The 26,223-nt window shown below is 33.2% G+C and overlaps 14 protein-coding genes across 14 annotated transcripts; 7 read left to right on the top strand and 7 right to left on the bottom strand. All coding sequences in view use genetic code 12, as the record gives it.

The window, feature by feature from the left end:
• Positions 1-134: 134 nt before the first annotated feature.
• Positions 135-2,162, bottom strand: CTRG_05010 (uncharacterized protein; the record flags this gene model as incomplete). The annotated part of the gene is made up of 1 exon (XM_002550666.1): positions 135-2,162. The coding sequence occupies one exon, from the start codon at positions 2,160-2,162 to the stop codon at positions 135-137; it is 2,028 nt and encodes a 675-aa protein (XP_002550712.1).
• A 598-nt stretch (positions 2,163-2,760) lies between these two features.
• RAD14 (Rad14p) lies at positions 2,761-3,639 on the top strand (the record flags this gene model as incomplete). Its single annotated transcript, XM_002550665.1, has 1 exon — positions 2,761-3,639. The coding sequence occupies one exon, from the start codon at positions 2,761-2,763 to the stop codon at positions 3,637-3,639; it is 879 nt and encodes a 292-aa protein (XP_002550711.1).
• Positions 3,640-3,906: 267 nt separating this feature from the next.
• Positions 3,907-6,042, top strand: HSP90 (Hsp90 family chaperone; the record flags this gene model as incomplete). Its single annotated transcript, XM_002550664.1, has 1 exon — positions 3,907-6,042. One exon carries the CDS (start codon positions 3,907-3,909, stop codon positions 6,040-6,042), a length of 2,136 nt encoding a protein of 711 aa, XP_002550710.1.
• Positions 6,043-6,599: 557 nt separating this feature from the next.
• CTRG_05007 (uncharacterized protein) lies at positions 6,600-8,129 on the bottom strand (the record flags this gene model as incomplete). Its single annotated transcript, XM_002550663.1, has 1 exon — positions 6,600-8,129. The coding sequence occupies one exon, from the start codon at positions 8,127-8,129 to the stop codon at positions 6,600-6,602; it is 1,530 nt and encodes a 509-aa protein (XP_002550709.1).
• Positions 8,130-10,240: 2,111 nt separating this feature from the next.
• Positions 10,241-11,506, top strand: CTRG_05006 (uncharacterized protein; the record flags this gene model as incomplete). The annotated part of the gene is made up of 1 exon (XM_002550662.1): positions 10,241-11,506. One exon carries the CDS (start codon positions 10,241-10,243, stop codon positions 11,504-11,506), a length of 1,266 nt encoding a protein of 421 aa, XP_002550708.1.
• On the bottom strand, positions 11,495-12,184 carry CTRG_05005 (uncharacterized protein; the record flags this gene model as incomplete). The annotated part of the gene is made up of 1 exon (XM_002550661.1): positions 11,495-12,184. One exon carries the CDS (start codon positions 12,182-12,184, stop codon positions 11,495-11,497), a length of 690 nt encoding a protein of 229 aa, XP_002550707.1.
• Positions 12,185-12,644: 460 nt separating this feature from the next.
• Positions 12,645-12,935, bottom strand: CTRG_05004 (U6 snRNA complex subunit; the record flags this gene model as incomplete). Its single annotated transcript, XM_002550660.1, has 1 exon — positions 12,645-12,935. The coding sequence occupies one exon, from the start codon at positions 12,933-12,935 to the stop codon at positions 12,645-12,647; it is 291 nt and encodes a 96-aa protein (XP_002550706.1).
• A 931-nt stretch (positions 12,936-13,866) lies between these two features.
• On the top strand, positions 13,867-15,057 carry CTRG_05003 (bifunctional diacylglycerol cholinephosphotransferase/ethanolaminephosphotransferase; the record flags this gene model as incomplete). The annotated part of the gene is made up of 1 exon (XM_002550659.1): positions 13,867-15,057. One exon carries the CDS (start codon positions 13,867-13,869, stop codon positions 15,055-15,057), a length of 1,191 nt encoding a protein of 396 aa, XP_002550705.1.
• A 304-nt stretch (positions 15,058-15,361) lies between these two features.
• Positions 15,362-15,811, bottom strand: TOM22 (Tom22p; the record flags this gene model as incomplete). Its single annotated transcript, XM_002550658.1, has 1 exon — positions 15,362-15,811. The coding sequence occupies one exon, from the start codon at positions 15,809-15,811 to the stop codon at positions 15,362-15,364; it is 450 nt and encodes a 149-aa protein (XP_002550704.1).
• Positions 15,812-16,041: 230 nt separating this feature from the next.
• CTRG_05001 (uncharacterized protein) lies at positions 16,042-18,768 on the bottom strand (the record flags this gene model as incomplete). Its single annotated transcript, XM_002550657.1, has 1 exon — positions 16,042-18,768. The coding sequence occupies one exon, from the start codon at positions 18,766-18,768 to the stop codon at positions 16,042-16,044; it is 2,727 nt and encodes a 908-aa protein (XP_002550703.1).
• A 559-nt stretch (positions 18,769-19,327) lies between these two features.
• On the top strand, positions 19,328-19,957 carry CTRG_05000 (uncharacterized protein; the record flags this gene model as incomplete). Its single annotated transcript, XM_002550656.1, has 1 exon — positions 19,328-19,957. One exon carries the CDS (start codon positions 19,328-19,330, stop codon positions 19,955-19,957), a length of 630 nt encoding a protein of 209 aa, XP_002550702.1.
• A 56-nt stretch (positions 19,958-20,013) lies between these two features.
• Positions 20,014-21,033, bottom strand: TEP1 (putative phosphatidylinositol-3,4,5-trisphosphate 3-phosphatase; the record flags this gene model as incomplete). Its single annotated transcript, XM_002550655.1, has 1 exon — positions 20,014-21,033. One exon carries the CDS (start codon positions 21,031-21,033, stop codon positions 20,014-20,016), a length of 1,020 nt encoding a protein of 339 aa, XP_002550701.1.
• A 188-nt stretch (positions 21,034-21,221) lies between these two features.
• TAF19 (Taf19p) lies at positions 21,222-21,836 on the top strand (the record flags this gene model as incomplete). The annotated part of the gene is made up of 1 exon (XM_002550654.1): positions 21,222-21,836. One exon carries the CDS (start codon positions 21,222-21,224, stop codon positions 21,834-21,836), a length of 615 nt encoding a protein of 204 aa, XP_002550700.1.
• Positions 21,837-22,765: 929 nt separating this feature from the next.
• On the top strand, positions 22,766-25,576 carry CTRG_04997 (E3 ubiquitin-protein ligase; the record flags this gene model as incomplete). Its single annotated transcript, XM_002550653.1, has 1 exon — positions 22,766-25,576. One exon carries the CDS (start codon positions 22,766-22,768, stop codon positions 25,574-25,576), a length of 2,811 nt encoding a protein of 936 aa, XP_002550699.1.
• Positions 25,577-26,223: the final 647 nt, after the last annotated feature.

Genomic DNA, 26,223 nt, shown 5'->3' with positions numbered 1-26,223 from the left:
AATTGCCCAGTGGTTATTATAGTTGAAAGTGCCTATTACTACATTGTGAGTGTTTCCTACAATACAGAATCAATAAACTTAGAATTGCTTTTTTTTTTTATTGAAGTAATTAAGAAACCAAAGACTAACTGACTCTACATAGAAGCACCAATAAAGTCACGTACAACAGCTGCAACCCCAAGAACATTAGTCCAAGCAGAGAAGAAAGTTGTTGGACCTTCAATTCTAACATCACCTTTACGTCCAAACCAAACTCTACCACCATAATTACTTTGAGAACTAGCTACTAATCTTTCTTTCTTATTTGAATAAGGAGGATATCTTGAGTTGATAATCCAATCATTCCATAAATGTTGTTCAAGCACTGTTCTTTCATGAGTGAATGCTCTATATGAGAATTCACCATGATATGCACCATATCCTGATTTACCAACTCCTCCAAATGGTGCATTATGAAGTGAAATGTGCATCAATACGTCATTAATCACCAATCCACCAGATCTAATCATTGTAGAAATTGTATTGATTTGGGAATTGTACTTTCTAGATGTTGATCCACTAGTGAAAATATATTGAGCTAATGGAGTATCATGATGGGATATAACTTCATTACATGCTTGTTTAAGATCGGTGTAAGTAATAATTGGTAAAATTGGACCAAATATTTCTTCTTTCATAGAGGAATCATCCCAACTAGCATTGTCAATAACCGTTGGTGAAACATAGTTGGATTCGGAATCCAATTTACCTCCAATGATAATCTCTCCAGCTGTAGTGTCAAGAATTTTCTTCATTTTCAAGAATGCTCTTTCATGAATCATATGAGTGAAATTACTATTTTGATCAATATTAGGAAAGAACTCATTCTCGATTACATTCCTCAAAGCTTGAATGAATTTTTCGTGTTTAGATTCGGCAACTAACACATAATCAACACCAATACAAGTTTGACCAGCATTAGCATATCTTCCCCAGGCAATTCTTCTAGCAATAACAGGTAAATCTTTATCAGAAACATCATCCAAAACAAAAGCAGGTGATTTCCCTCCAAGTTCTAAAATTACTGGAGTTAAAGTTTCAGCTGCTTTTTTAGCAATTATTTTACCAACTATGTCACTTCCAGTGTAGACAATCTTGTCAAATTTTTGATTCAACAATTCAGTGGTTTCAGAAACTGCCCCGTTGACAACGTAAAATATCTCTGGATCTAATGCTTTGGTTAACAATTCAGTGAATAATTTAGTGAAATGTGGTGTCAACTCAGATGGTTTGAAAACAACAGAATTACCAGCAGCAATAGCACCTGCAATAGGTGAAACAGAAACAAAAAATGGGTAATTGAAAGCAGAAATTACCAAAACTGTACCAACTGGAATTCTTTCAATGTATACTGGATTTGTCTTCAAGTTTATTGGCAATGCATCTACAGGTAATGGCTTGCTCCATTTGTGAAGTTGTGTCATCGTATACAACAATTCATTTAACCCAGTGACTAATTCATAATTTCTTGTTTCTGATGGAGCACGATGGAAATCTTTAGCCAATGCTTCACAGATAGCTTCTTGGTTGTCTTTCATGGCAAAATACAAATTTCTCAACTGTTTCAATCTAAATTCCAATGGATGAGTCTTACCAGTATGAAATCCATCAACAACTTTCTTAACACCTCCTGAAATTTCTGACAATGGAGTGTATTCAAGAACTGAAGCAGTTTTGGAGGAAACTACTGATTTTGTTTCTCCTGGTATTGCTGCTTCCTTTTGAACGTTGATATAAGACTCGGCAGTTTCTAATTTAGTGTGATCTTCCAATTTGTCATCTTCAACTGGTTTTGTCATTGGTGCAACAACTGACTCTGGTTTTGGGTTTGGTATTTCAGCTTCGTTTGTTGAAGATTTCATTTGGTCGGTTGAAGTGGCACTTATGGAATCATCAGTAATTGTCTTTGAAGAAGTAGTACTTGTTCTACGAACTGAAACTTTGGTGGATGGTATTTCACTATCAGAAGTAGGTTCTACTGGTTCCAATTGAGGTGCTGTAATTTTAGCTGAGGCTGGTGGCGACTCTGGTGGTTGTGTACTTCCTTTTGTTTTAGCCGAGGTCTTACCTCTGATAATGGGTGCGATTTTTGACGGTTTTGGTAATTTATAAGATTTAGCCATAGTCACACCAAGGTATACAAATTAAGAACGCTGTTTGAAAGAAAAAGGTAGAAAGTAATATAAAAAAAAGAAGTAACAGGAGAAAAGAAAATAGTTATCAAGAATCAGGAAATTGGAGTTTATGTATTTAATCTTGTGATTTGTATTACTATTTATTAAATTATCATTGGCAAAATGAACGTGAAAAGAAAACGGAAAAATAAAATTTGTTGGAGATTTTTTCTTTTTATATCACAGCTACACATTTGAATAGTGGGGCAATTTGCGGAGATGATTTCCTAATTGGGAATCTTAGTTGACTGAACAAACAACAGTTTGACATCGCTCAGTAGTCATGGTGTTAGAAATGACTATAGTCCACTGTAATCTGTTATCTACAGTATTAAAATAAATTTGAAAATTTTAATGAAAATTTGGTGTCAAAACTACAGTAAAAACAGATCGTGGTTTGAAACGTCGTTTTATCTGACAGCTAAAAAAAAAAATCAAAATGATTTGAGTAACGTCGCACGACTTTTCGCATTATGAAAAACCAGACATATCGGCAACGCGAAGATATAAACTCCTTCTGATAAGTAATTACAAGCAATAGGATATCATGTCAACACCAGCTAGACCTGCATTAACCGATGAACAAAGGAAGAGAATAGAAGCAAACAGGAAAAGAGCATTAGAAAGACTACAACAGAAAAATGGTAAAAGACCAGCCCAAAGTGAACCATCAGAACACCAACAGCAACCAGCAGTAAAGAAAAACAAATTCCAACCGCCACCAATTCGTAAGCAGGATTATATTGAATATGATTTTGCCACTATGAAAGATACAAAGGGTGGGTTTATTTATGATGGACCAGAACCTGGCGAAGAAGATGCAAAGACATTAAACGATTGGAAGAAGGAACAACAGTCAAAAGAATTACCACCACCGATGGATTTGAGTGCCATGCCGCGTTGTTTCGAATGTGATTCTGTTGATATTGACAAGAACTTGTTCACTAATTTTGATGTTAGAGCCTGTCGTAAATGTATCAAGGCTAAACCTGACAAATATTCATTATTGACAAAGACAGAGGCTAAAGAGGATTACTTATTGACAGAACCAGAAATTGCTGATAAGGATTTGTTAAAAAGAATCGAGAAACCCAACCCGCATGGATACAGTAACATGCAGTTGTTTGTGAGATTTCAAGTGGAAGAGTTTGCTTGGAAAAAATGGGGAGGCCCAGAACAATTAGATCAAGAATGGGAAAGAAGAGAATTGAATAAAGCCAAACGTAAAGAAAAGAAATATCAGGATCAACTCCGAGAAATGAGAAAACGTACTCGAGCTGAAGAATATACTAGAAAACTACGAGATGGAAAATCATTAGGAGAGAAACATGAACATGATTGGTCAGCACCAGTGACAATTGACAAGAATACAATCAAGAGACGTTGTATAGATTGCGGTATAGAAACAGAAGAAGTGGTTATATAGGTTGTATATGCAAGTTCCTGTATATAAACACACAGACATTCTTAGAAAATTCCAAATTGTTCTATGGGGTTCCATCACAAAAATTTTCCAGCAATGCGAGAAACACCATTTTTTTTTTTATTTGCCTTGGTTGCCAATATAAATTTTCCAACAATTTCCCTTCCCATTCTTGAAAAAAAAATAAAAAAAAAATTTTTAGAAACTTTTATATTCCTTTCTTCTTTAATCTACAAATTCATTTTTTAACCACTTAATCCTTCAAGCAAAATGTCTGATTCAAAAGTTGAAACCCATGAATTCACTGCTGAGATTTCTCAGTTGATGTCTTTGATCATTAACACTGTCTATTCCAACAAAGAAATTTTCTTGAGAGAATTGATCTCCAATGCTTCTGATGCTTTGGACAAGATTAGATACCAAGCTTTGTCTGATCCATCTCAATTGGAATCCGAACCAGAATTGTTTATTAGAATTACTCCTCACAAAGACCAAAAAGTCTTGGAAATCAGAGATTCAGGTATTGGTATGACTAAAGCTGATTTGGTCAACAATTTGGGTACTATTGCCAAATCTGGTACTAAATCTTTTATGGAAGCTTTGAGTGCTGGTGCTGATGTTTCCATGATTGGTCAATTTGGTGTTGGTTTCTACTCTTTGTTCTTGGTTGCTGACCATGTTCAAGTTGTTTCCAAACATAATGATGACGAACAATACATTTGGGAATCCAATGCTGGTGGTAAATTCACTGTTACCTTGGATGAAACCAATGAAAGATTGGGCCGTGGTACCATGTTGAGATTGTTCTTGAAAGAAGATCAATTGGAATACTTGGAAGAAAAGAGAATTAAAGAAGTTGTCAAGAAACACTCTGAATTCGTTGCTTACCCAATCCAATTGGTTGTCACCAAAGAAGTTGAAAAAGAAGTTCCAGAAGAAGAAACTTTGGCTGAAGACGAAGATAAAGCTACTGGTGAAGATGACAAGAAACCAAAATTAGAAGAAGTTAAGGATGAAGAAGAAGAAACCAAGGAAAAGAAGACCAAGAAGATCAAGGAAGAAGTTACTGAAACTGAAGAATTGAACAAGACCAAACCATTGTGGACCAGAAACCCATCTGACATCACCCAAGAAGAATACAATGCTTTCTACAAATCCATTTCTAACGATTGGGAAGACCCATTGGCTGTCAAACACTTTTCCGTTGAAGGTCAATTGGAATTCAGAGCTATTTTGTTTGTTCCAAAGAGAGCTCCATTTGATGCTTTTGAATCCAAGAAGAAGAAGAGCAACATTAAATTGTACGTTCGTAGAGTCTTCATTACCGATGATGCTGAAGAATTGATTCCAGAATGGTTGAGTTTCGTTAAAGGTGTTGTCGATTCCGAAGATTTGCCATTGAACTTGTCCAGAGAAATGTTGCAACAAAACAAGATCTTGAAGGTTATTAGAAAGAACATTGTCAAGAAGATGATTGAAACTTTCAACGAAATTTCCGAAGATCAAGAACAATTCAACCAATTCTACACTGCTTTCTCCAAGAACATCAAGTTGGGTATTCATGAAGATGCTCAAAACAGACAAGCTTTGGCTAAATTGTTGAGATTCTACTCCACCAAATCCACCGAAGAAATGACTTCCTTGTCTGATTATGTTACCAGAATGCCAGAACACCAAAAGAACATTTACTACATCACTGGTGAATCCATCAAGGCTGTTGAAAAATCCCCATTCTTGGATGCTTTGAAAGCTAAGAACTTTGAAGTTTTGTTCATGGTTGACCCAATTGATGAATACGCCATGACTCAATTGAAGGAATTTGAAGACAAGAAATTGGTTGATATTACCAAAGATTTCGATTTGGAAGAAACCGAAGAAGAAAAATCCACTAGAGAAAAAGAAATCAAAGAATTTGAACCATTGACCAAAGCTTTGAAAGACATTCTCGGTGACCAAGTTGAAAAAGTTGTTGTTTCCTACAAATTGGTTGATGCTCCAGCTGCTATTAGAACTGGTCAATTTGGTTGGTCTGCTAACATGGAAAGAATCATGAAGGCCCAAGCTTTAAGAGACACCACCATGTCTTCTTACATGTCCTCCAAGAAGACTTTTGAAATTTCTCCAAAATCTCCAATTATCAAAGAATTGAAAAAGAAGGTTGAAGAAGATGGTGCTGAAGACAAGACCGTTAAGGACTTGACCACTTTATTGTTTGACACTGCTTTGTTGACTTCTGGTTTCACTTTGGATGAACCATCCAACTTTGCTCACAGAATCAACAGATTGATTGCTTTGGGTTTGAACATTGATGATGATTCTGAAGAAACTGCTATTGAACCAGAATCCACCACCACTGCTACTACTGATGAACCAGCTGTTGAATCTGCTATGGAAGAAGTTGATTAAACGAAGTTATGCTCTATTGTAAAGTAAATTAGGTTTCTAAACCCTTGTATTTAGAGAAATATATATATAAATGACTAAATAAAAATAATAATTTGAAACAAAAAAACAAAGGAGAGTACTTAATAATATTAATAGTATATGAGATCACCAGGCATGTACAGATACAAGTTTATGATATAGAATTTGGAAATCACTTGGGAGATTTCATTGACGATGAACAGTGTTGTTGTACAACTGGTATTTAATTCTTTACACTGTACATTCCTGAAAATACTGTACACTCTTTTTTCAAGAATGACGTGTAATAACGCCTTGTAATAAGTGTCACACAAAATGTATATGGAACCTTTGTTTTATTTTTATAAACTGCAAGGCGATGCAATTTAACAAGAACGCGTTAAATTTCATGAAACGAAATTTTAATACTTTTGCTACAGAAATGATAACCCATCATTAGAATTAGAGTTAGAGTTATTATTAGTATTAGTATTGGAATTAAGTGTAATATAAATTAAATCAAAAATACATAAGAATTGTTTTTTTTTTATATTTTTTTTCTATTTAACATTATAAAAATTAACACATTGTAAATCACAATAAGTCAACATCATAGACATAATATCAATCATTATAAATTTCAATAATCGTTTCTTTATGAATTCAATAAACTTCAATAATTTATTATTGATATTATGACTATTGACCAAAACACGTAATATCTTTTCACTATTTTTAAATAATCTCAATATTTGAATGTAATATTCATATTTATCTTTCAGATTTTCTACTCTTTGTTCAATGGTTTCATCATGTATGGTTGATGCTGATGACAATAATGAAGTACTTGCACCTAAACTAGTACTGGAAACAGCATAATTGCTTCGTCTTCGTGAGCCAACACTTGTTGTAGTCGCATTCGTGCTAACACTATTTCTGTTATTACTACCAAGACTTTGCAGTGACATGTTTGAAGTCATTGATGCCTGTGATTCACGATGTTTTTTAATTCTTCCATATAATTTACTTTTGCTTAGTATACTATTGAAAGTTCCTTCTTGTGGTAATGTAGGTGAGGATGACGTAGTTGCTAATGGTGTATGTTGTTGCTTTGGTGATGAGGATGATGTCGAATGTTGTGAATGTCGTTGCTGCTGCTGCACCAGTTGTTGTTGTTGCTGTTGTTGTTGCTGCTGCTGGCTGGTTTGTGGAGGTGGTAGTATTGGATATTGTAGTTGTGGTGGAGGACTATTGGACATGTTTGATTGTGGGATTGAAGGTGGTTGAGTAGAACTTTCTGGAGAAGATGTAGATGTACTTCCTCCTAAAAATGACAGGAATCTTTTCTTTGATAAATTACTACCGGTGCTTGATCGTCTATCTTTGGATTTAGAAGAACCACTGGATTGGTTTGACGATGTACGGTACACTGGTTTTTCCAAGAATCCAAAATCAAAATCAGGACTTCTATTACCATCCTCTTCTTCCTCTTCCAACACTCGATTATGCGCTAAATATGGAGTTGGGTGTGAGACTCTGATTGGAATGTCATAAAATTTATAAGCCACCAAAAGTTTTGCATAGTAATTAAGTGTAATCTCTTCAAAGGTAGATTGGTCGTTCACGTCTTTCAATTCTGTTTCAATCATTTCATTCACTTCGTTCAACATTGTGGACTTGATTTTTATATCTTTTACTTTGATTTCATCTCGTATCCATATATCTGGTGGAAACACCAAATTTTTCAAAATCTCCACTGGTTGCTGTTCTTCATCTGTTTCAATCTTACATAGTTTATTAAATTTCAGAATGTCTTTTTCTTTCTCTAAAATTATCGTAGGATCCTTCAATTTTAAAATATGATTGAAAAATAAACATATGAAATTGAACTTCTTTGTATCTGGAGGCGGAATGTTTAATGATAATTGTTGAAATGAACTTGAAATCTCTTTAGTTGGATTATGATGTTCTCCTGGAAGTTGTTGAGACGGAGTTGTAGTTTTAAAAGTTGATGGAAAATAATTAGAATGATGACGTTGTGGCAGCAGCAGCAGCAGGGGCTGTGAATGCTGTTCTACTGTGGTGTACATAGTTTAAGATGGGCGATACACAATTTATTATTGAATTCAATCGCGATAAATTAGTAGTAGATAATACAGTACTTCTGGTGGTAATGATTAGTAAACTAAGCTGTGAATGGTATACAAGGGCACTGAGTCAATGGAAGGGGTGGGATATTTTGTTATTGATCAAAAGAATATAAATAAAATGAAATGAATATGATATAAAGAAGTAAAAAGAAAAAGAAGTACAATATATTAAAAAAAAAAAATCTTTTGTTTTTAATTTTCGTTTGTTGTTTTTGCATAAATTTTTTTTTTCCTGTTCTTGTCCTCCTGTCTTGTGTTTCTGTGTGGACGGGGGGTCGGGCGTACACTACGACCGAAATTTAGTACCACAGAATGGAATGGAATTGAATTACACACAGACAAAGGACAAACACAACAAAGAGAGGCTATTCCATTTTTTTCTTTTAACATTACAACGGGCAGAAATATTTTATATGTACAGTTATAACTTACCACTAGCACACGGCATGTTGGTACTATTGGTTTATCATTCTCTAAGAAACAGTATAATACACGAGACAAGGTTTTTGTTCAATTTATTCAAAGCGTGTTTAACTATATACTGTCAAAGTTTATTCCTTCGTCTGTTTTGATTTTTTTAAAGCTTAAACACATTCAAAATAATTAAGCAAAAAGGATGCTGTGCAGCAATAAAGAGAAGATTTTGTTTCTACTGTTTCTTCAATCAAACCAAACATTCTGTATTGAAACCTCCAAATCTGAAACAATCATCCTCTTACTCCTCAACTTTGTGACGTTCCCTGTAACAACAATTCAAGAGATTAGATTTATTCAAGAGAAACTGTCATAATATATGTGATTCACTGTTGTTGATACTTGATAGCTACGAAGTAATAAAGCCATCTTTCAACATGGTGGTACTGCTAAATTTTCCTTTCTTTCTAGGTTACACATGCCCTTTTACCTTTCAAATTACAAAGCTCCCTTTCACAACCAACAAAACAATGATGTGCAAAATCGAATTAAAATTCGGAGTACACAGCAAGTCTGGACGTTATTTTTTTTTTTAGTAAATAGTCAATGTAGTATGTCGAGTTTTTATTGATTTACGCAGTTCCAGTCATTTGTTATACCTAGACCTGTCTATTGAAATTAGAATCGATTTTCAGCTGCCGCCTCGTCGCCTCATAAAAAAAAAAATGCCATGCTTACTTTAAATTTTTTTTTTTATTTATTTATATGCATAATCATTATCATCATCAACTTCCTCGTCCTTGTCCCCTTACTTTTTATTTTATATTGAAAATCAACAAAGAAGTTAATTGGGTTTTGTACATTGAAGATGGGATGGTTGATAATTTTGTATTATTTTTTTTTTTTTTGGCTCTCGACTAATTTGTTATTGCCATGTCAGACGAATTTACACGATCGCGACACAACTGATAATAAGGAAAAATCTTAGCATAACCACACAAAGAAACCACATTAGATGAATGGGGGGGTGAGTCGAGAAACTAGAACATGTTAACAAAAGGGATAATCCTTTGACTGAACAGAGTAAGTCACAATTGCTCAAACTATTGCACGACTTTACCATTCCATTCCCACTAGTGTAGGATTTGATATTTAAAATTGTCGATCATTTCTCCCCATTGAGAAATTAGAATAAAATTTAAACTATCTTGTGATAAGCATACTTCAACTAAAAGGCTATACTTTAAAAAACAATTTCCACCTTCAATTGACCTAGAAAGAAAAAGGCTCTTTGAAATTTTGTCCCGATTATCATCTAATCTGATTATACTGATATATATATATATATATATTATCCCTGCTGTTTGCCATTTGGTTGCAAATTGCTTCGTACATTTTCTACAGGGATTATTTGCTCACGATAGTATATGTGCGCGATCACGTGACTGGTGTGGAAGATTCGGAGGGGGGAAAACAAAAAACTGAAAAATGGAAGAAATTCCCACACTAGATTGCGAACGATACCGGGCTTGCCAGAAAATAAAAAGTACCCAATAGCAATATCAACATCAACATCAACAACCTAGGTTGTCCAAATATTATACACACCGTTGACAGATAAATATTCCGAAATCCAAATGCATTCATCGTCATCTAAACCTAAGTTTTCATTCAATTTAATAATCAATGACTTGACCAATGTTCCTCAAATTAATGGTTCTTGTTTCATTGAATTACAGATTAAGGATGGTAGCAGACACCACAGTGATAGCAAAGTATCAAAATCCATTTCATCTACCATAATGGCTCCATCAACTACTAGTAGAACCTTTCTCAACAAGTTTGACGATTTCACTACTTCACTTTCGACAAGTCAGAATTCCGGTATGAAGGAAAGTACAACTTCTTCCCTGTCTGGTAATGTTTCAGCTACAACGTCTCGTAAGAAGCTTCACAATTTCAAATGTAATTTCAATTATAAATTAAGTTGTAATTTGAAATTTAATATTAGAAAGAAAGGGAACTTGGTTGCTAATAAGTATTTGTTGCTCAAGATATTTTATGTTAATGATGCAAGTGCCCAGAGCTTTGTTGGTGGACTGTCTCAAATTACAGAATTGGGTAGATTGGAAATCAATTTATCTGAATATTTAAATTTTGATGACATGATCACTACCAAATATTTGTTGAATGATTCTAAAGTAAATTCGATCTTAAGTCTTACCATTGGATTGAACGAGCTACCCCCAAATTTCGATTTCCATACTCAATTACAAATACAAGATAACCAAAGCAGTGTAAATTCCAGAACTGATACATCCAATTTATCATCTAGACCAACTACTAGGAAAAACAATTTCAATGTGCCACAATTTGAGAAGAAGAATATTTTCAATGGAATTAACAATGTATTTGGAGAGAATGGCACTTTTAACAATTCGCCTCCAAGTTCTCCGTCAACTCCAGTTGAAAATGGACAAGCACAACTGGGATCTGTTGATAAATCCAAAACAGAGTCAAATTTATCTTTGGCCAACAACAAGAATGGAGGACAACAAGAACAGCAACCAAAACAGCAGCAACAACAACAACAAATTCTAATGGATCCAATTGTTAGTCAATTATATTGCAAGATTTTGGAAAGTAGCTGGGATCCGGAACTATACACTTTGTTGACATATTCACCTGAACAATGTATTGATGATATTTTCAATAATCCAAAGAACAAATATGGGTATAATTTGAAACTCAAGGAATATTATGAAGCGAGAAAGAAGGATGATGAAGAAGAAATGGGAAAATTGGACGACTCATATCGTGAATTAAATGGCTTAATAAGTGAGGTCAAATACCGTCCTGATTTGAAGAGTTGGAATATTCCAGAAGGTGATTTACCTAGATGAATAATATATATTCTCATTGTTACTACTATGACTGCTGATGCTACCACCACTGTTGTTACTATTCTTTGTGTTTCCACTTAGCATTGGGGGAGCTGAACATGATCGTTTCTTGAACGTTAGTTTGCGTTGGTTTTTAATGTCCATTAATCTTTGTTTGATTTGTAGTTTCCCCAGCTCCAAATGATCCCAAAAATCGTTAAATTTACTACTCAAGTCTCCTCCTCCTCCACCATTACCACCAACACCACCACCACCGGTATTTGGTCCTCTGGATGTGGGAGCACTATTCGGTATAGTTAACTTATTGTTAGTATTTCGTTTAGCCATGGCATTACTTCGAGTTGTGGGGATATAATCAATCTTGACACACCGATATTGACTAACATTATTTGACGGCGTGGTATTATTGGATGAAAAATTTCTACCAGTATCTTGATACCTCAATGGCAGTGGAACATATGGAACGTGAGCACAATATTTACATAATTGATATTCATTAAAGTTTAAATTGCATTGGGCACTATAACATTGGAATCTACGAATATCATTGTATCCACGGAATTGGCCCCTGGGTATTGTTTTTGTTGGTAATAGTTTACATTTTGTTATTGTTATTGAGTTGGTATAATATGGATTGACTGATATATGAGATGCATCACTGGTTGGATAATGATTCATGACTAGTTGTTAAATAGAATCCAGTTCTACGAGAAGAATATGTATATGTATAATAAGAAAGAACAAAAGAATTCTTCCTTCGAAAATAGATATTTAGATTATATTTTTTTTTTTCTATAAGTCTTTTATTACCGTTTTTATTTATGACCGGTAATCATCATTCAAACACTCCTTGCATATCAAAAAGACCTATGCGAGATCCAATAATGTATAATATAGAGTATGGATAGTGAAAAGTCAAATCCAACACTAAACCCATTACAAAAAATCCCAACATATGTATATTGAATTATACTCCGGATTTAATTAATCAATAATTGATATATATATAAAAGCCAAAAAAAAATCAAAATCAAAAAAACTCAATAATAAAACATTTATCAAAAACAATAAACTTGAACATCAAACAAAAGGGAGGAACAATACTTCATTAAAAAGAATAATACCATAATCAATTTATTTATTTACGCCAATAACCACCACTTTGACCTTGATTACCTTGATATTGTCTATTACCATATCTTCTATTTTGATATTGATGATCATTTCCATTACCACCTCCAGTTCTTCTTTTTTGATATCTATTTCTATTTTCCATATTTATCATACTTTGTTCTTTAGCATATGACATAATATCATCAGGAATACGTAAATATTTAATATGCATTCCTCGAATATAAATTTCGGGTATTTTAGTGAATTCATCACCATTTGAATTTGTTTGTATCACATTATGTAATGTTAGATTCATCCATGAATCACAATTAGTTAAATCTCCATTATATGTTTCTCCTGTTTTTAATTCAATTAAAATTGGCTTATTCTTAGCAGCAGTTAATAAATACAATGGAAGCTAATACAAAAAAAATATATGAGTGTTAGTATTGATGATTTTCCATATATATATATATATATACGTCTTGTTGGTGTAAGTTAGACATACCATGATTATTGGGGCCCGTTCTTAGATGTCCATATTAGTTGAAAATATTTTTCTCTTTTCTCTTCTGGTTTTTCTTTTTTGTTTGCTTCATTCTGGCAACAACGTTCATAGAAAATTTCAATTGTTGGTAGGATGCACACGACTAGCAATACCAAATTGGGGGGGGGGAAGAGAGCCGCACACATTGAGTTTCAATTCAAAGTATACTTTAACAAGAAAAGCTATAACAGAAGTAAGATTTCATACTGAATATATTGGTAGATCCTGGGGATGATATCCTATTTTGAAAACTAACTATATCCCCTCACATGTCGTATACTTTCCAACCATGATTAATGGGATACCACGGCTCTGAAAATCAACAATGAAGGGGTCGTACAAAGCATCACCCACTGATTAGACTATTACATATTCTCCTCTATAGTTTACATGACAATCTTAAGAATCGGTTGTATGAAAAAACAATGACTTGGTAGCACAGCCCTTCATGTCATAATTTCTCGCGTTGCATTTGTATATTGTTTGTTATTGCTATTGATTTGTCCCACGTGATTCTGATTTTTTTTTTTTTCTCTCTCTTTCTTTCTTTCTTTCTTTCTCTTCCCAACAAAATTTCACATCATTTCCAGTAAAGTGATTTTTTTTTTTTTTAAAAATATATATATTTGTTGCTTTTTTCCTTTTATTTTAAATCTTATACTTTAGTCGTATAACCATCCTTATCTTATCTTTTCCAATCATGGGTATCTTCATTCCAGCAAACAAGTTACATAACTTGAAACTATATAAATATTCATCTGAAGATCATTCAATTATATCAAAATATATTTTGAAAAAATGGTGGAATTGGTTTGTACAAATATTCCCATTATGGATGGCACCTAATGTAATTACATTATTAGGATTATTTTTCATTATTGGTAATTTATTATGTGTCTTTTATTATGATCCATATTTAAATGAAACTCAACCAACTTGGTGTTATTTTTTTTATGCTTTTGGATTATTTATGTATCAAACATTTGACGGATGTGACGGTGCACATGCTAGAAGAACTAAACAAAGTGGTCCATTGGGTGAATTGTTTGATCATTCTATTGATGCTATAAATACTACTTTTGGATCAATTGTATTTGCAAGTGTTTTAAAAATGGGTTATGGTGGATTATTTTTATTAAGTCAATTTGCTTCTGTTTGTAATTTTTATTGTTCTACTTGGGAAGAATATCATACTCATACTTTATTTTTAAGTAAATTTAGTGGACCTGTTGAAGGGATTCTTATGATTTGTGTTGTTTATATTATCACTGGTATTCTTGGTCCTGATATTTGGACAATCAATTTATTTGAATTGAATTTAACAAGTTTAGGTTATGATTATGTTCAAATTGACACTTCAATCATTTATGTTGTTATTGGTTTAGCATCATTATATTTCAATATTGCATCTGCTATGTCTAATGTTGCTAAATATTACAAGAATAAAGAACATACCAGTAATAAACTTGCAAATAAAGAAACTGCTGAAGCATATCATGGATTATATCCATTTTTCATTTACTATGGATTCATTGTTTTATACATTTGGATTTATCCACAAGTACTTTCTGATTATGGATTTCCATTGATTATTTCAATTGGTTGTACTATTGCATTTTCGGTTGGTAGAATCATTTTAGCTCATTTAACATTACAAGAATTCCCATATATTCAATACCCAATGATTATTCCAATTGTTCAATTGTTTATAAGTAAATTTTTAATTGGATTTTATGGATATGGTACTGCAAAAGTCTTACATGCTGTTAGTTGGTTGGGTTGTGGTGTTACTTTAGGTATTCACTCTATTTTTGTTGCTGACATCATTTATGAAATAACAAACTATTTGGACATTTATGCCTTGTCTATTAAACACAAGAAAGTACACTAGATTAATTTTTTTAACTAGATTTTTGTTACAACTGTATTCTTTTATTTTTTTATTTTTTTATTTTTGGTTGATTTTATATTCTTTTCTATTTCTATATTTTAAACATAGATAATATAAATATGTATTAGAAACGATACTAAAAACATCAATCATTTTCTTATTAGAAGTAATTTCCCTATATCTTAAAAGAAAACATCATTATCATGACCATCATCTCTTCTTCTTCTTCTTCTTTTTCTCTTTTTGTTAATTTTATTATATATATACAAGCTTTCATTTTGCAAATCAAATTGGTTCAAAATAATTATTGTTTATTTTCACCACCAAAAGCAGCTTCAGAACCAGGAGCTAAAACATCTTGAGCAGATTTTTCCAAAGCCATACCTCTTTCCATTTCTTGTAATTGAGTTTCTGATAAAATTGCTAAAGCTAAAGGAACACCTAATAATAAAGTAGTTGAAGTTAAACTCCATAATAATTTACCACCATTATTAAATCCAGATTTAAATAAATCTGAAACATTTGATGATAATTTAGAAATACATTCTCTTTGTTCTGGTGGAACAATATCTTTTAATGCAACTAATCTATCTAATAAAGTTTCATTTTCAAAATCAAATTCATCATCTTCAAGATCTGAATCAGATTCTTCATCTTCTTCTTGTTCGGATTCTTCAATAATATGTTCTTTGGCAACTTGTTGTTGTTCAAATTGTTGTTGAGTTTCGTCGTCTATTTGAGTTAACTTGACCATTATGGATGATATATATGTATATGTATCAGATTAGTTGATAGTAAATAATATACTAGTCTTTTTTAAAAAAAAGGGTTGCTTCTCAATTTTCATTCTCATTCGTTCGCTAAAGAATCCGAAAAAAAAATTTTTTTTTTTTTTTGCTTTCGTTGAATGAGAAAGAATAAAAATTGGTGTTTGCACGTCTTAAACCTATATACTGGAATTTATTATAATGATTGCCAAATGTTTCATATAAATTCACTATCACCGACAATTTCATTCATGACATTTAAATCCAATTGGGGGATATTCATAAGATCATCTTTAACTTGATAACCCATCATTTCCATTTGAGCAGGGTACCTTCTAACGTTATAAAATTGCAACAATCCTCTTAAAGCAATTTCTTGATCAAAGGAATTATTAAAATCGCTTTCTAAATCTTTCCCACTCAACCAATTATCTTTCATTGATAATTTCAAGTTCAAGTATATTTGACTTATAAGATCCATATTTGCAGCCTTCCATTTACGTCCTTGATACGGAATCAATTTTTTCAATGTTCTTAATATTGGTTGGTTGAATGGATCACATTCGTAGTTTAACAAAATCATCTTGTATAATTCAGTTGGTTTTAAATCATTAAGAGTGAAGATTCGTTGGGATTGGTTCTTGATCAAAATCTTGTTTGTGATTTTCAACATATTTGACAAAATATAAGCAAAATTATCATTGAAATCGGATATGTAGACATGATTCACATTGTTCTCATCAATTTCCTCTTTTAAATCTTGAATGAATGACTTGTTGATCAATACATACTTCTGATTCTCCACTTCTTGCTGTAAACAATTATTGAAAAAATCACACTTTGGTAACATAATCTTTGGATTCATCAACTTATTTTGATTAATTAATATTTCATATTCAGTCAATTCATCCTTCTTAGTAGTGGATGTACTTTGCAAGTTAGCATTGTTGAAACATCTGCTGAGATAGTCTAAAGAAATGGTGAAAAACTGTTGATCAAACAATAATGAAGAAAAGTAGTACGACTTCAACACATGGCTTATTTTAAACCATTTTAGAAGCAACAAAATAATACTAGTACTTGCCTTGAGAGTCAATTCTTTAACATTATTGACCTCCAACTGCAGCAACAACACCAATTCAACTTGTCTTTTGGTGTCTTCATTTCTGCGGGAGTTTTTATTCTGTATGATCGATGTTTCAGGGTTCAATTCCAATTCAGTGAAATTCAAGTTGTAGTCCAATCGATTTACTTTGATTGTCTCCATTAATACTTCCACGATGGTATGTAAACGACTTAAATTGCGTGAATATAACAATTCAACTCTTTCCATAGATTCAATTTCCTGTTGGCGATCTGGAAACTCCTTCATCAATTGTTCGTAATCATACTCAAATTCATCTTTATGAGTTCCTTCCTCATCTTCATAGACATCAGAAAATCCTCTTTCTTGTTTCATAAAGATTTCTCTTTCCTTCCATAATCTCTTTGTCGAGTAACTCTCGTAAACAGCCTTCTTCAAAATTTCATCCGCTTCTTTCATGGCATATGGAACATTCAAATTGTTGTTATCATCAGTAGGGTAAATCATCGGCATTGCTTGGTTCAATTGGTATGATCTACGTATCTTCTCTCCGCCAGACATGTAATCAGACGCCATCAACTGTGGAGAAGGTACTGGTGTGGCAATGTGGATGGTTTGTGTTGGTAGTTTACTCAATGATGAATGTGACTTGTTAGTCTTTGGTGGTTCAATCAAATTCGAAAGTGAATTGGAAGAGCTGTGGACTGCCATGAAGTACCTATATTTACCTTCAATAGTACTAGAATGACTATTAATACTAGATGTGTCATCATTGGTATCATCTTCATCTAGTGCTTTTTTAATTGCACTAAAATCATATGGTTTTAGTTCGTTTTCATCGTATAACGGATATTTGTCTAGCAAATCCTCTCGAAAAACAAAGTAATCCAATGGGGAACATGTCAACGTATTATCCAGTTTGGTTTTTGATTTCTTATTTTGAACATTGTGAAGTTTGACTAGAAAATCGTCACATTCTTTCAATTGGCTCGAATCACCCAATTCTAAGAATAATAGTTTATTGACTAACAAAATCAAATATCGAATACGGTGCGATCCACTTGGATACCACTTCCAATGCTCGATAAATTTCAACAATGTTGTAAGAAAATCACATTCAAATAAATATCTCTTGAATTTTATAGCATTTTGTCGATGTTCCAATGCTGTGCTAATCATGAAGAATAATAATGTGAGAATACGGAAATATTCTGATTCAAGTTTGCTGCATAATTGACGACCAGCTTCATCATGCAGTTTATCAAATTCTATCCTTTCCAGTATGAATGTTTCCAACATCATGATTAAAGGGATATAAACTTCCTTTTGTAATAATCGTAAATTATTTCGCTTTATTTGATCCAATTGGTTTGTTTTAGTGGTTTGTGACGCATATTCTCCAAAACTGAAATATAACAAAGCTTTAACTTGATTAGAAGAAAGATCCTGTATTTTTGATGTGGATTTGATATTAACGATAATGTTTTCAATATTACCACTTTCTGAATCATAACAATGAATTAGATTGTTTAACCCACCGATAATTTTCAAATCATGTAGAGTGAACCATTCACTGATCTCTTGATCCAATGGACTATAATCCTGATATTCATAGTTTAGATGGGATTTAGTAATTAAAAACTGATAGTTAACCGAAGAAGAATCTTGGTTTGTTTCTTTAGTTTGGTTTCTTGGTTCATTGTTAGTTGATCTTATTTGTGACGCTCTTGCGTTTAATTTCTTTTGAAACGTTTCATCTAATGATTCATTTAACTCCTCTTTTGTCGATGCATCAGGATGATCAATGATTTGATCCTCTAGTTGATCAATCAGAATCAATTCCTCCAGCTGCATCTGCATCTATGGATAATGTAGTCGATGACAGGAGTAAGTAAGTATGTGATATACAAAAGTAGGCCAACTTTATTCTGGGTCCTCTTTTCCTTTCACTTTTATTTTTTTTTTTGTTGTTGTTGCTGTTGTTGTTATTGTCGTGGTTTGCGTCGTGTTAGTTCAAGCGACGTAAATGTTTTGGTACCACCATTTTTTTTGATTTCGCTGTTCCCGTTTCTGATTTCTTGGGCCCACTTTTCAACGGAGCTCAGAAGAAAAATAAAAATCAATGAAATCAATTCATAGAAAAAATAAAAATAAATAAAATAAAAGAGAAAAATTTTCCAACATTTTTTAATTATTATCAATCAATTAATATCACAATCTTTCAACTACTTCCACCCATTGCATAATTTTATATATCTCGTCATTAATAATTAATCTTTTAGATACACTTCATTGTCATTAATCATACTACCAGTGCCTGTGTTTTTCTACCACTTTCATTAATCATTTCTCAGAATCAAACGTTTTTAATTTTTAATTTTTTATTTTTAGTCTCCATCAATCTTGCATAAATTCAATCATGTCATTTCAAAATTTCGAACAGATCATTAACTTGAAAGTTAGAATAACTAATTTATTGGATCAAATCATAATTGGTCAGATATATACATACTCATCCTCAAATGAAGTAATAATACTTAAAACCATAGATAAAAAAGAAGGACCATCCACTTATCGAATCATCAATACTTCATTTATCAAAAGCATTCAAGTTTTACCACCATTTAATAAAAAAAACCTATCTAATCAAAAGGATAATTCAGTTCTCCCAAAAATCACCGTAGACGACTTAAAGAAGAATTTGGATTTTCAAATTAGTAATTATAATCCCGAGTCCGTGACTGGTCAAGAAGCTGCAAAACAAGGATCTTCCCAATCTTCGCAATCTTCTGGAAAATCCAATATTCCAACTCTTTTATTCAACAAATTGGTGAAATTATATGGTGAAAAGAATGTGAGATTTAATGGCAATGGGAAACAGAATGAGATCATTGTCTATGAGGAAATCAAAATCATCAAACCGTTTACCAATAACAAATCGAATATACAGTTAATGAGAGATAATGGAAGCAAAAAGCATCTAGATTCGGTACAAAGAGCATTGAAACAATTTTGGTTAGAAATTGATAATGAAAAACGAGGTGGTTAATCTATATCAAACACATATATAGCAAAATAGTTGAATCTAATTATATATGTACGGCATTAATTTGAATTTTCAAACCAATCTATTTCAATTGCATCAAAGATCCGGGATCCCTTTTGACTTGTCCCTTTGAATCCATCAAAATCAACCCAGACAAACTTAGCCCTTTGGGTAGATCCTTTGGTGTTGGCACTTTCAAAGAAAATATTGAACCATAGATAACACCAACTTTTCATACCAATCATTATATCCTCTGAGGATACAAGAGTAGGCTTAGTCAATTTATAAACTACCCACTCCGAGTCATCTATAATGACATAACTATTCTCCTCGGTGATCTTTACTAATTGTCGAACAACTGTGTTTTGGCCTTGTTTAATATACTCCAGAATTGTTAGACCTAAACTATACGCATTGGTAGTGCGCAAATTCTTCACTCTTATTGAATCGATCGTTGCACCCTTGGCAGACCAATCCATATATTTTTCTTGGATTGCTTCTTCGTGTACACATTTATACCAATATTCAAGGTATCTCTTTTGTGACATGATTGAAATACCTTCACCAGCAAATGCATTCATCCTTCGTCGTGTGTAAAGGTGCAAAATTTGGGATACTGTCAACTCTTTTAGTTGGTAGATTAAATAAGCACAACATAGAGTTCCTGATCTCCCCTTACCTGCTTTACAATGTAAAACAGCTATGTTTTTATCGTCAGTAGTTAAGAATTTATCCATTTCGGACACACAATTAATGATAATTTCCATAGTAGGTGGATAATGATCTGGGAATGGGTAATGGCTGACTTTACCTGCGACTTCCTCATACGAATACCCAGCACCTTCACCTCTGAAATTAAACAAATGCCAGTTATCTTGATGTTCAGAATTTAAGTACACTAATAAATCATCTAAGGGATATCTATACCAAGATTCCCAATACGATGATACAGGTGCTGATGTGACTATAAGACGAGGAGTGATATAGGATAAATCTAAATGTAGGTCAGTTGTGGGATCATAGTGCAGTTGTTTAGGAGAAGCAACCAATGATCTAATTAAGGATTTGACAACTCTCATCAAGACATGATCAATTGGTTGTGATTTGAAATGTTGTAAAAACAAAAAAAAAAATAATTATCAGCGTTGACTGCAAGAACAAACGAATACAACAGAGTGAAAGAAGAAAAAAAAAATCACAACAACAAAAAAATGTCAACCAAAATATCTGACAACACTAATAACTAATTGAACCACAGTATCTAACGATGTCCACTAATCCGTCAAACAAAACAGAATCTACGTCAGCAGAATCAAGCAAGAAGTCAAAACCACCAGCAACCTTGCCACCGATTACCAATCCAAAACGTAAGAGAAAGCGTCAAAAATTATTCACCAAAGATATTGAGAATTTATTATATGCCATGGGTGATCGTCCTGTTAGCACTGATGCAACAGTGAATGCATTAGAGGATGTATTGGTTGAGTATATTACCCAAGTATCGTATTCAATGGTTAATTTTGCTAAAAGTCAGAACAGAACTCGTGTGAAATTGAATGATTTGGCATTCACTCTACGAAACGACCCTGCGAAATTGGCGCGTTTTAGATACATACTTGAACAAAGTTATAAAATTGAAAGAGCAAAGAGAATGTTTGATGATAACAATGATAAATATGATGCAGATAGCAAAAATGATGAAGATGCAGATGATGATGAAGATGACGATAATGACGAGGCAAAAGAAGGAGTGGAAAATGGTGGCGGTACAAGTGACAAATTACAGAAAGTAAATGGTAAGAATAAATCCGATAGTTCGGATAAACTGCAAAAGAAGAAGAGAAGAAAAGTCACCGGAAATGTCATGATTGAACAAGATTAAGAAGAATGTGTGGGGTTGTGTGTGTGTATGTTTGTGTGTTTTGAAATGATGGTTCTGATATGGGATATTAATTCCCGATGGAAAAACATTTGCTGAAGATTATTTTAAAAATGATGAACGTGTGATCACAAATAAATCTGATAGATGTAATAAAACAAATAAAGTGAAAGAATAGACGTAATCAACAGCAATATAAGGGTGCATGCAGATATCGAATTGCCATTTTTACTAAGAATATACTAAGATAAAACAGTTGGGACAATCAACCTGTAGGAAAGGGAAAAAAAAAAGAGAGAGATATAATAGAAAGAAAAAAAAAAGGAAAGACTACGTAACCATTACTTTATCGGTTTTTCGGAACAAGATGCTATCGGAATCCATTTTACGGAACATAGCAAGTGGTGAAAAATCATTGATTCATTGGTATTTTAAGTTGTCTATATGTGGAAATTGGAATAATCAAAACACTTTCACCTTGAGCTATTGTGATCCTTCAATTCAGTATGCATGAGGTTTTGTTTTACATACGGAATTGAGTTTGAAAGAAAGAAAACACTCTCCCCATCACCTAACTAATTTACACACAAAGAAAAAAAGAGTGTGAGCAATAAAAAATCTCACTGCAGAAGAAAAAATTCTTTCATTTGCACAATTTCACTTTTTAATATTTTGGCGTTTATTACGTATGGGGGTTTTTTTACTTACTTACTTACTTACTTAATTTTTCTTTTTTTTTTTCGTTCTCTCTTCTTCCTCTTCTTTTTTTTTTTTATAAAAGAATATATAATCCATTGTTTTTTTTTTGCTTTTATATAAGTTTTTTTTAATCTACACTGTCTGATTACTTTTGAATAACTGTATTTATTAGTGAATACATTCATCAATTACCTTTGGATTCTATTTTGAATAGTTATTTATATTGACCAAGAATGTCTACAGACGTAACAGAGCATTCTTGTCGTATTTGCCGTGGTGAGGCAACACAATCCCAACCACTTTATCATCCTTGTAAATGTCGAGGTTCCATTAAATATGTTCATCAGGATTGTTTGATGGAATGGTTAAAACATGCCAATAAATCAACTGAAAAATGTGATATCTGTGACACTCCATACAAATTTAGAATAATTTATGATCCAGCCATGCCCCAATCGGTGCCATTGAGTTTAATATGGATGAAACTTCTACTGGTACTATCATCAACTATATTCAAAGCCATTGCAATCTCCCTTTACATACTATGCATTTTGATCCAGGTGCCCTTGTTTTTGAAATTCACCGGTAGGGTTTATACCTGGGCCATCGATGGCAGCTTACCGGTAGCCAACCAAAAATTATTGGATGCATTATTTTTTGGCGAATACGATATCAAGGGATATTTGTCAAAGTTTTCTCCAGATACCTACCCACCTATACAATTGACATTGATCAAATTGCAAAAATTTTTGAGTTACACGTACTTTAGTGGGGTAAGATATATTGTGGCTGCTATTATTGTTCATATTGCATTGTTTATCGAACGTGAATGGGTTGTTCGTGATGAAGGATATCTTAAGTTGTTGTACAAGAAGATTGGTAAAGAGCCAAGGACAAAATTGGTGGATATGTTGCAGAATGCGTTGCAAAGTTTAAGAAATGACGGGAATAATGGCGACGCCGCTGCTGCTGCCCATTTGGAACGTTTGGAAACTTTGGCTCAGGCTATCAATGATTTGCAAAACGAAAATGAGGATATGAACGTGGCTGCCAGAGGCGAGGAAGGATTGAGGAGGGCAATTAACGAAAATCAATTGTTTCCCGATGAAGACCAACCTGCAGGTGAAGCCGGTATTCATAATATAGAGCCGGTTGTTAGAGAACAAGTACCAGCAGCAGTTGCTCCTCAGAGAAATTTTATTCATGATATATTTGGTGATGAAAATGAAGAGGATGACCATGGCGACGATCACTATGGTGGTCATGATACAGATGATGAACCATTTGACGACGATGAAGATGTCGACGAAGATGATGAAGAGGCTGCTGCAATTGCCGCTGCTGCTGCGGCAGCTGCAGATAATGTGAATGGTAATGGCAATAATCAGGAACAGGCAGGGGCAATTGTTGAATTTCTTGAAATGTTTGGCATCACATTGTCAGTGAAAACGCCAGTATATCTCATGGTCATTATTGATTGTGTTATTGTTTTGTACTTGTTTTTGATTTATCTCATTCCGCATATGTTGGGTAGCTTGCTTGCTATCATTACTAATCTTGTTATTCACACTATTGGTTTGTCATTCGTTTATTTGAACTTTAAAGTCGATGCCAGTGTTCTTGGTCTGGCTGTTGGGTACTTGGGATTTATCAATCTGAATTTGATCCAACCCTTGACAGCAGCTATTGACCGTTTGTTCATCAGCAGGGGCCCATATACTTGGACTGACAGAGTGTTTTTGCTTTCTGTTGGATATGGTATCGTTGGGTTTGGAATTTACAAAGCAATGCAAATGATTAGAGGAACTGACAATGGTAAACCAATTACAGGTACCCCTCGTAAAGTGTACAAGGTGTTGTTTGAGATTGCATGTACTCTTAAAGTTGCTGTTGTGCTCAAAACTGAGATTGTCTTGTTTCCTATCTTTTGTGGATTATTGTTGGATTTCACCGCGAGACCGTTTATCCCAGACGTCAAGTATATTCTTGCAAGTTCCCATTACGAAACTCTCCAGGTAGCCTATATTAGATTGTTAGTTTACTGGGGTGTGGGCACCCTTTTTATGGTACTTTTGGCAATGTTGGTTGATTCCGCCAGAAAGAATGTTTTGCGTACTGGTGTCCTTTTCTTTTTGAGAACACCAGATGATCCAAATATTAGAATTATTCATGATGCATTGGTTGTTCCACTTAAAGTCCAAGTGAAAAGAATTTATTTGACTGGTAAGGTATACTTTTTCTTTATTGTTTGCTTAATTTACTCATCTACTTGGTGTATGTTTAAGTTGATGGGTGGTCCAGATTATAACTTTTTTGTGGTGTTGACCTTGTTCTCTATAACAATGATCACACTTCGAGATGAAATGAAGGACTTTGGATTGGTTTACTTAACAAGAGTAATTCAAGTAGTGGCACACCGTTTAAGATTGAGCCATTATGTCATTGGGTTTAACTCTGCTGAGGAAAGAGGTTTTGTCAAAAGATGGTACCATATTGGCCCAGCAGTATCGATTTCCACTGAAAATGGTACATTTGTACCAGATGGTCATTACATGAGGGTCCCTTCTCTGGACAGCATTCCAAAAAAGTATTTAAACGGAATGTTTATTCGTGTCACGAAATCAGATATTCCTATAGAGCCTATCCCTGATCCAGCCACAGCTGGTACTGGTGATAACGAAGAAGACTATGAAGAAAGTGACATTGATTTTGAACCAAGTTACACTGTCGTTTATGTTCCTCCTTATTTCAAAGTAAGAGCATACTTATGTTTGATTATCATTTTCATGTTTGTTATTTTTGTCCCATTAGTTACAATTTATTGTTCCTGTAAGGCATTGGGAATGGCATTAAATACGGTTCATGTGCCAGTAATCAAGCCAACGGGAACATATATTTTTGCCGCCATCATGGTTGGTACTACAACATTCGCTGCATTCAAATTGATTCAAAGATTATCTGTTTTTTTCAACAGCTTACAAGATGAGGTTTTAAAGGAAAACTATATGAAGGGGAAGGAGTTGGTTAATGTAGAAGAGGAATAATACACGCGTTACCAGTAGTGGAATACGTCATTACTGATGATTCATATGACTTCCACTGTCGTTAAGACAAAATCCACTGTTTCCTTGATACAACTGTAGTAAGTCGTAATGTCCATATTGATGGAATCTCTATTTGTCGTTACAGAATTATGTTTTAATCCACACGTGGGTTAATTGGGAATATATCAAGTTGTTGTTACTATCCCAGACGATAAACGTTTGGCAAAACCTAAACATGTATCTGTGAAATACTAATACATACCTTGGTGAATTAGAATTTGAATTCGTATTGTTTAAATTTACAAATACTAGAACGATAATTTTTTAATCACTAATCAAAGTAATTTGTTATTTTTTTCTAATTCTTTTCTTACAAGGGTCCAAGAATCATTGAGGTTACAGTAGAACTGAATTTACACTTGATTGATTTACACGAAGCTCTACGTCTTATAATTCTATAAGTGTTGGACCGATTTATTTCGTATTAAAGTTAATGAAGTTAAAAAATTGAAAAAAAAAAAGAAGAAGAAAGAAATATGAACTGATATAAATGTTAGAAAAATGAAAAAAAAAAAAAAAACTGGTATCTTAGACGGGTTTTTCATATTTAACTTTTTTTTTATCTGGGAAATATTATTTGATTATGA

This window comes from Candida tropicalis, assembly GCF_000006335.3.
Source record: "Candida tropicalis MYA-3404 genomic scaffold supercont3.7, whole genome shotgun sequence".
NCBI classification, from domain to species: domain Eukaryota; kingdom Fungi; phylum Ascomycota; class Pichiomycetes; order Serinales; family Debaryomycetaceae; genus Candida; species Candida tropicalis.
The sequence above is the reverse complement of the archived record's forward strand: the minus strand, read 5'-3'. Positions and strand labels throughout refer to the sequence as shown.